The sequence below is a fragment of the Stegostoma tigrinum genome, chromosome 12 (genome assembly GCF_030684315.1).
Source record: "Stegostoma tigrinum isolate sSteTig4 chromosome 12, sSteTig4.hap1, whole genome shotgun sequence".
NCBI classification, from domain to species: Eukaryota; Metazoa; Chordata; class Chondrichthyes; order Orectolobiformes; family Stegostomatidae; genus Stegostoma; species Stegostoma tigrinum.
This window is the reverse complement of record NC_081365.1, coordinates 79,134,996-79,144,653: the sequence shown is the minus strand read 5'-3', so window position 1 is coordinate 79,144,653 and position 9,658 is coordinate 79,134,996. Positions and strand designations below refer to the sequence as shown.

At 44.5% G+C, this 9,658-nt stretch overlaps 1 protein-coding gene across 2 annotated transcripts in view; it reads left to right on the top strand.

Moving 5' to 3' along the window:
- Window positions 1–1,265: 1,265 nt before the first annotated feature.
- LOC125457171 (phosphorylase b kinase regulatory subunit alpha, liver isoform-like) overlaps window positions 1,266–9,658 on the top strand; it is a 109,674-nt gene continuing 101,281 nt past the window's right edge. Inside the window, exons 1-3 of one of the 2 annotated variants that reach the window (XM_059650494.1) lie at window positions 1,266–2,507; window positions 8,212–8,370; window positions 9,297–9,344. In XM_059650494.1, the coding sequence (XP_059506477.1) occupies window positions 2,430–2,507; window positions 8,212–8,370; window positions 9,297–9,344 (285 nt within the window). In that variant the 5' untranslated portion in view covers window positions 1,266–2,429. The remainder of the gene's footprint in view (window positions 2,508–8,211; window positions 8,371–9,296; window positions 9,345–9,658) is intronic. The other variant, XM_048541025.2, reaches the window with a different exon arrangement.

Genomic DNA, 9,658 nt, shown 5'->3' with positions numbered 1-9,658 from the left:
TCACATATCTCCTGCTGGAACGTGCTTTGGCAAAGGAAGTCTGGAGAAAGGTGCAGTGGTTTGTAACGAGGTTCATCCCCAGCAGCTCCATGATGTGGGACCCTGTGCCCTACGGTCTGTTCCCCGGGATGCACAGTGAGACAAACATCGACTGAACATGGGGAGCTATCAACTCAGTGAAAGGTGCTCTTTGGTCTGATTGAAACCTGTTGGTCTTCCAGAAGAAGGAGTTGACCCTGACTGAGTGTTGCAGGCTGGCAGATCCCAAGGTCCATGACAACATGCTGAGGGACCACTAAAGCTGGGGGACAGTGAGGAAAGACCACTGTCTGAGGTCTTTGTCCCAAACTTAAATGGGGTCCATTCGGTTATCAGACTCTCACGGTACCACAATCATATGTAAATATAATCTTTAATAATTAAGAAATGCCTTTGGTTTGTTTGTTTTAAGATGTAAAGACTGTATAGAATTGAACTGCTCCAGTAGCTGCAGTCATAGAGCTGTACAGCCTGGGAACAAATCCTTTGATCCAACTTATCCATGCCGACCAGATATCCTAAATTAATTTAGTCCCATATTTCCGCATTTAGTTCATATCCCTCTAAACCCTATCAGAGATAATGGAAACTGTAGATGTTGGAGAATCCGAGATACCAAAGTGTAGAGCTGGATGAACATAGCAGGCCAAGCAGCATCTTAGGAGCACAAAAGCTGACGTTTTAGGGCTCCATCCCCGCCTGGTTAACTTGTCTGTCTCCTCTCCACCTATCTTCTCCTTGATCCACCTTCAATCCACCTACCCCTCTCTCCCTATTTGTTTCAAAACCTTCTCCCCCTCCCCCTTTTCTGATGAAGGGTATAGGCCCGAAACGTTGGATTTTGTGCTCTTAAGATGCTGCTTGACCTGCTGTGTTCATCCAGCCCCACACTTTTTTATCTGTCTAAACTCTTCCTGTTAATATACCCATCTGAGTACCTTTTAAATGCTGTAACTGTACCAGCCTCCACCACTTCCTCTGGCAGCTCATTCCATACACGCACCACCCGCCGTGTGGAAAACCTTACCCCTTAGATCCCCTTTCTAAATCTTTCCCCTCCCACCTTGAACCTATGTTTTGGACTCCCCTACCCCAGAGAAAAGACCAATCCGTGGGGCCCTCATGACTATGTACGCATATAAAGATTTATTAAAATGTAAATGAAGTAGTCTATTTTTGAAGTGAAATAAAAAGGAGATAATGAGGACCCTCCAGCAGCCCTGAGAAATCGCTGCTATTCGAGATTACATTTGCAATAGGCCAGGGACGGTCAGGCGCTGCGTTCCTCTATGCTTGGGCTCAGTGTTTAACACAAGCCCCCTGAAGGTCCTGGAAGTGAAGTGGAATGCAACGACTCGGCTTGCAGCACAGGCTGTAGGAAAGTGGCCGGGGTGTAGCGTTCATACAGTGGGAGGCTCGGAGCCTAGCAGGCTGCCAACAGAGGCAGTGTGAGGCAGCCTGAGGGCGAGGGGAGGGCTGCCTTCTCGTTGTTACATAGTGCTCAGGACCCGCTGTTCCAACCCCCTTCGCCGCTGTTACATTGATGCGGAACTGAGAGAGACGCACTCAGGGCCCGGATACAATGTTACTGCACGGGGATAGCTTCAAAGCAGCGACTCCGGGAATGTGATCCCTCAGAATAAACTCAGGCAGCCCGGAAAATGTCGCAGTGTGGCACCGGCGGGGATTGTCCCTGCCCTCCATGGGGGAACTGACCAGCCTGGGTGGGTGCTGGGCAGTAACTGGGTGTCCCTCTGGGCAGTGAGTGCCCGACCGGCCTGTACTATACAGAGTAACACAATGTGGAAGGAATCACTGAGATAGGGAGTTGTCGGGAGGTAGGTTTGTGGGTCACTTAGCAGCACAGTATTTCTTTGCCTGGTCAGCTTGGCTCCAGCTATCTAGTCAGTGAACAGTGAGAATGCTTGGAAACAAGTAATAATTTGTCCCTGTCTATCTATCTGTGTGTGTGTGTGTGAGACCGTAAACGTTGCTTGACCAGGTTCCCCTGACAGCACAGGAGGAAGATTTTGAACAGAGGCACCACGCTCTCCCAAAACCTGCTGGCCAATGGTCAACACTGGTTACTGCTGGTCAACGCTGTTACTGCTGATTAACAATGGTTACTACTGGTCAAGCTGCTCGTGGGTGCTGGTAACCTACACTGGTTACTGCTGGTCAATGCAGTTAACTGCTGGTCAACTCATTATTAGTGAATGCTGTTACTTCTATTTAACAATGGTTACTACAGATCTGTGCTGGTAACTGCTGGTCAACAATTGAGCAATACTGGTACTTGCTGGTTAACATTGGTAACTGCTGGTTGGACTGGACAACACTGGTAACAGCTGGTCACCGCTGTTGGATAGCAGCCAACGTTACTGAGCAGAATGAGGAGCCGGAGCAACTCAGGTGTTCGATTGGATGGGTATGCAAGATTGGTGCAGCAAACCATTCTGTGTCACCAGGTGAGCAAGTTTCCTTTTCAATTCCACAGATTTGAAGGGACTGTGTGATCTAGCTGTGAAATAATACTGAGCTAATTTGAGTAGAGAGAAGGGAACACACCTTCTGCTGGCCTAACCTTTCCTGTTATCCGTGAGTCTTGTTATCTACTCAGATTTTTTTTACATAGAAAAGCACAGCACAGTACAGGCCCTTCGGCCAACGATGTTGTGCCGTGGAATATTCCTAATCCAAAAACAAAGTGGCTTAATAAGGAAGTAGGGTCAAGGTGCAGGGCACAGAACATCACAAATGTTGTGCAACTAACTTGAAATTGGCAAAAACCAACTTTGGGTTTCTAAAGCCTAAGCTCTGTCAGAGAATAGAAGGGCTGAGAGAGAGAAATGTTGGGGGTGAAATGATGAGCACGCAGCTATTTCCTCAATCCTGTGTTTATATCACAAACAGCAGCTTGGTTTATCGCTTTAGAGAGGTCCACTTCACGAGACTGATGAGAATGTTTGAATAGATTGTTCCATGTTAATTTTGTGCCTGTGTGTAATAATTTTGATTTGATTTATTATTCTCATGTGGAGTGAGGTACAGTGTAAAGTGTTGTCTTAAATGCCTTGTAGGCAGTTTGTACTATATAAATGCACTAGGGAACAAACAGGGTGCAGGATTCAATATTATGATAAATCAGTCACAACAACATCTATAACTACAAACTAGAGTCATCTGTTAATCATAATGAAGAAGATTCAAAGCTTTGCTGTTTTTGTTTAAGTAATTCTTTGCACTGAATGTGCCATAACTATCTGGTTCACTGGTGACTATTGATTTTAACTTAAGGAATTAAGATGTGTTCAGAGATCTTCGACCTAGAAACAGTGTCTTTTAAAGAGTAATTTAGTATACACAACAGGTCTGAAAGCCAAAGTGTATTAGGTTGTGAGAACGGCTCTCACAGCACATTTGTGGTATCCCCACCTCTGGGCCAAAAGCTCAAGCTCCACCTGCCCACAATATATTTTGTGATCTATCCGAAAAAGCTGATTCAAAAAATAAGTTTGCTTGAATGCTCACTTTGATTCAAAACCTCAACAGATTGAATGCATACAGGCTGCTGACATTTTTTTAAGCAGTTTTTTGTCAAGTTAGGAGTAGACTTACATAGTTTTATCTGCTGGAAGAGACTGAATGCTCTGCCTTTTGCACATTTACTTTCAGAGAGCATGAAAATGAAATAATGAAATTGCAGGACTGTCATCGAGAGTAATAGATGACTTGGAGAATCCTTTCAATCAGCTAGGGCAGGCACTGACCTTTAATGGTGCCTTGCTACATACTTCCACCTCAATAACTGAGAAATGTCGCATAATATTTGCTTATTTTAATACATTGCAGTGTAATTTGTAGCTCATTGTTTTACGATGGTTCAAATGGGTGTCTGTGGCCTATTTGCTGTCCAGTCTGGTTTTGAGCAGTTTCCGTCTGATTCACTGCTGTTTGCAGGTATTGATCATGATTTAACATAATGCAGGATCGGCTGGATGTCAATATGTGGAGATGAGCAGTGAAAATATCTACAAAGTTTAACTATAACATCACAGAAGGCAAAAATATATATTTATGTATGTAAATTTAGGACAAGAATGATTTGAAAATAGATATTGAAAAGGGTATAAATATTGGAATGTTCAGTCAATTTTACCTTGCGGTCATTTTACTAGAGCCCATCACTGTGCCTGAAATTACCAGACTGCAGTCTGACAGACAGTACTCACTGAGCAGAACACTGAACATTGTCGAGTTTGAAACAATTGTATTTGGTCCCAGGCACAGTCTCTGGTTGTCCGTTATACACTCTATCCCTCTCCCCAACAACATGACGAGACTGTGAGATGAGTTTCTGATTACATTCCTGTGCCACTGCGGACGCTGCAAGTTTCCATCCCTGCTCCAGCTCATCAACTGCTGAAATCCCCATCCAAGCCACTGTTACGTAGAGATTTGACTTTTACAAATAGGTCTCTCTCATTCTACCTCCATAAACTGAAGGTCACCGAAAAGTTGCCATCCTTTTCACCTAACAACCCTGCCGTCACAGGCCCTCACTGACCTGTTCTGGTGCTCATTGACCCACGCTAGCTCTCTCCGACCTGCAGTGACCTGCGCTGGCTCTCTCTAGTTCCCCAAATCCACATTTTAGAAAACCCATCCTTTATTTCTAATTCAAAACTGACCAGTCATTAGCTCTATAATCTCTTCCAGTGCCATAGCTATCCACAGACTTTGTATTTCTTCTCTAGTTGGTTGGCTTTTATTTATTTGCTGGATGTGAATGTCACTGGTTGGGTTCAGCCATTTATTACCCTTTTGGACCTGCTGTTTGAGAATGCGATTGCTCATGAACCACTGAATGCTGTGGACTGTAGGGACACACTCAGTGCCCTTTGGCAGCGAGTCCCAGGATTTCTGACCCTGTGACACTGAAGGCACGCTGAAACATTTCCTGTTTCATGATGCTCATGTGACCTCTAAGAACAGGTACACAGTTGACTTCTAAAAATGATTTAACTGCAGGATGGAAGAGGCGAGACTCTGGGGTCCTAAGTGTGTTAAGGGTTAGGGCTGCAGTCTTTCTGCTGTTTGTCTGATCAAGGACCCTTCCTAGCAGGGCTTTGCTTTAACAGTTGTCTGGTATCAGATGTGAAGAATTGCCCTGTTTAAACAGTGTTTATTGTAGAATCAGAGAGAACAGAAGAGGCCATTCGGCTCTTTGAGTCTGGATTGTCCAAAATACAAGCCACACTTTCCTGCACTAGGCCCATAGTCTTGAACTGCTCTGACAATTTTTAGAGTACTCTTTCTAATAAAATACTTTTTAAATGTTGTGAGATGTCACTCCCAGGCAGTGCATTCCAGACCCTCACCACTCTCTGGGTGAAAACGTTCTTCCTCAAATAGTCTCTAAACCTCTTGCCTTTCATTGTAAAGTTATGCCCCCCCTTTTTCCTGACCCTTTGACTAAGGAGAACAGCTGTTTTCTACCCACTCTGTCTATGTCCCTCATAATCGCATACAGCTCTGTCAAGTCCTCCTTCAGCCTTCCCTGCTCCAAGGAAAACAGCCCGAGCTTATCCAGCCCCTCATCGTCAATGCTCCATCCCAGGCAACGTCCTGGGGAATTTCCTCCAGTGCTGGCACATCCTTCCTATGGTGTGGTGACCAGGACCGCACACAGTACTTCAGCTGTGGCCTAACTAAAGTTCTGTACAGCTCTAGCATAACCTCCCCGTTCTTATAAACTACACTTCAACTGATGAAGGCAAAATTCCCTATTAATCTGTCCCACCACCTTCAGGGATCTGTGGACAAACGTCCCAAGATGCTGTAATTGGTTGGCTCGCCAAGCTGGTTCGTTGTTTTTTCGCAGACGTTTCAATACCTTGCTGGGTAACATCATCAGTGCAGCCTCCGATGAAGCGTTGCTGTGTTTCCCACTTGGCATTTAAACTCTGGAGTCCATTGAGCTGGATTACCTCACTGCTGGTTTTCCTTCTCAGTTGATTGTACATGGGGTCGATATGTGTTTGATGATGGCTTTCTTCGCAGAGAACCAGGCCTCTAGGAATTCCCTTGCCTGTCTCTGCTTTGCTTGTCCCAGGATCTTGGTGTTGGAAAACACAATGATGCTGCACTGAGGGTGTTACCCAGCAGGGTGACGAAACGTCTACACAACAATGAACCAGCTCAGTGAGTTGACCAGCCGCAACATGAGCTACAAATCTACTCTAAGATCTTACATCCCGACATCCCTCTGTTCCTCTGAGCTTCTAATTCTCTCCTCTCGCCTTGTCCATTCTTCCAAAGTACACCACTTCACACTTAGCAGGGTTAAATCCGTCTGCCACCGATCTGACCAATCTTCCTGAACTTCACACCTACCTCCTTACTCGGCCAGTCTTTGTTCATCATCTGCAGACTTACTTAGCACCCCCTCCACGTTCTCATCAAGTTGATTGAGGACGTATCGAACAATAAGGGATGCAGCACTGATCCCTGGGGTACACCATTAGCTTCAGTCACACAGGTCTCCTACCACGACCCTGTGTCTGCCGTCACCGAGCCAAGCTTGTTGGGTTTCAGAGGTAACAGTGTGGAGCTGGATGAACACAGCAGGCCAGGCAGCTTCAGAGGAGCAGGAAAGCTGACGTTCCAGATCGGGAGCTGGCTTCTCTTGTTGGGTTTCAGATGTTGTTTGTACACTCTGTCAAGGCTCTCTGGTTCATGACGTTCATGGGAATGGTCCTATCAGTCATGTGGATAGATTGGAGAAGTTGAGACTGTGTTAGAACACAACTGATGCTCAAAATCCTGAGGGGACTGGATGAGTACAAAGGGAGAAACTGTTCCCATCCTTAAAGGGATTGTGAATCAGGGGCATGGGTTTAAGGTAGTTGGCAAAAAAACAATGGCAAGGAGAAATCTACTCATGCAGCTAGTGGTCAGGGTCTGGAATGTACAGTCTGAGAGTGTGAAGGAGGTAAGTTCAACCAAAGCTGTATAGAAGGAACTGGATCATTATCTGACAAGAAAACATGTGCAGTGCTATGAGAAAGGGGGAAAGAGATGTAATGTCGTAAGAACCCATCAGCTTCATTAATGTCCATTAGGAAAGATCTGCTGTCCTTACCAGGTCTGGCCTACATGTAACTCCAGACCAACAGTGATATGGTTGATTCTTAACTGTCCTCTGAAATGACCCTAGCAAGGCACTTGGTTAAAGAATTGTTGGTGATGGTTACTGACAATGCCCACATTCCCATGAAAGAGTAGAAAATGTAACTCCATCACATTGTTATGGGTGCGTTGCTATGGTGATGCTTTGTGTAAAACTAGTGGGAGCTCTAAAACCTGATTCTGGCCAGGGGGTTGTGACCTTGTTAGATGTTGTTAATTATCCTGGACACGAATACCCTCTGCACTCCTTTGTCCCACCCTGACTGAAACGAGGCACTGAACCGGGTACAAAGGGGCAGAGGGTACTCTCTGGGCCCTGAGCAAATGGAACAATCCTCTATTCTTTGTCCCAGACTTCAGAAAGAGAAGTTTTTGTCTTGTAAATTAATGTCTCTGAGGTGGGGTTGGGAGCTGTAGTCTCTCATAGTCGAATGGGAGGAGTATGCTGAGCTCTACCTGAGCTATTGCTTAGGGAGCAGCCGTACTCGATGGATGAAACCGGTTTCCCAAGTTCCAGAAAGGCACAAGGCTTGAGAATACTTCTGTTGTTTGTGGAGAGCACGATGCTGCTTGAGAATGCTTCTTGCTTGCTCGAGCTCATTGACTGAGATGTTGTTCTGGAGAATGCAGCCAACCACTCTTTTCTCCTGCTGCATAAATGACTGTGGTTGGGACCAGCCCAAAATTTGGCATTCTTGCATTAGCCCTGACATTTGCAGGACAAAAATCTTTGGAAAGACATCTCAGTTTCAGCAATACTCCAGCTGTGCGCTGCCAAGTTATGCTATTAATCTGGTGGAAACTGTTCAGCTCTTTAGAACTTAATGCATGTCAGTACCAACTGATTATCAATTGGCATTTAATGCAGTGACTATTTTAAGCCAATATTTGGATGGATCAGACGAACTGGAGCGTTATCGGAGGAAGACGGATAGTGGGGTTGTCATTTGAGTTGTCCTCACCATCAGTGTTTGTTGTCAGAACCCTGTTACAGGACTGCTGCCAGCCAGTATAGATCAGAGAGATGCTTGGGTGCGAGATAACGTATACAGTATCCTTGCGACGTGGGGCCTGGGATTGGCATACCGTAAGAATGCTGACCAAGATGAAGACAAGGCTAAAGCCTACGAACTTGAACAGGTCTGTCAGAGGCTTATTTCCAAAATACTAACAGAGTGCCGTTTTGTTCCCCTTCCTTTCTGTTTAAAAGCAGACCACGTAGCAGTGTCGCGTCCGTGGCTACTGAGCGATTTGGAGACAGCCGGTCACAGTGGCTGTCAATTCATGCCATTTTCAAACTGTCAGCTAGAACTGTGATAGATATTTAATTGGCAAATTCAAGAGGCCGTAATATAACCATTTTGCAGGTTCTCTGATTTCCAACCATAACCTGTAGCAATAACATTTACAATTTTAATATTTACACAAAGCTTTACTTATCAGTCATTGTGCTCACTTATTGCTTTAATCATCTTTTGTGATGAAGCATGGTCAGAGGTTCAGGAGAAAACATTTAGCTAGTTAGATCGTGGCTAATCCATACTTTAACCCCATTTAGCTGTCTGTCCGATGTTTGAGACAACTCAACAAATAATTTTGTCAATATTTAATCAGCTAACCCCCTATTTAAATAATAATTAATATACATACTTTAAATACTTTGCACTAAAAGGAAATCTGAATAATCTCAATTTAAAAATATGCTTTTCTCTCCAAAATGATTTGAATTGAGTTAATCGCAGCAGTTTTGATGAACAGTTTTATTGCTGACGAAGTAACCATCTGCTCACATTTGCTCCAGAGAGTGGGAGTCGGACCTTTGCGAGAAATTACTTTCCGATTTTGCTTCCAAATGTCCAGCTCTAATTCTCAGTTCTGAATGCCTGCTCCAATTAACCCATTCAGTGCTGGTGCCTTTCTGGTGATTCCTCATCCCACTTTGGCCCCATGCACTGATACTGGATTCCCTCCTGGTCAGTTATTGACGAGAATATGAGTGCTTGCTTCATGTGAACTGGTGAACCAGATCAGCAGAGTTCAGTACTGTGTTTTATTTATTTCCACAGAGCGTTGTGAAGCTAATGAGAGGGCTCCTTCAGTGCATGATGCGTCAGGTACATTACCTTTATATGTTTTGGAAATTCCAAATAAAACACCAACATTCTGGTGATGATTTTCAACTTGCTTGCAAATCTTGGCTGGTTCTAGCCTCTGCCAACAATTGATTAAATAAGTAAAAAGAAAATGCTGAAGAAATTTGGCAGATTCTGGCAGACATCCATGGAGACTGAAACAAAGTTAACATTTCGAGTCTGATGTGACAATGAGACATTATTTTGATTAATTGAGGAGTAACATTGTGTATGTTATTGGCCTTCTTTGCTATTGGACATTGGTTTAATTCCTGTTTACTGTCACTGTATTTATG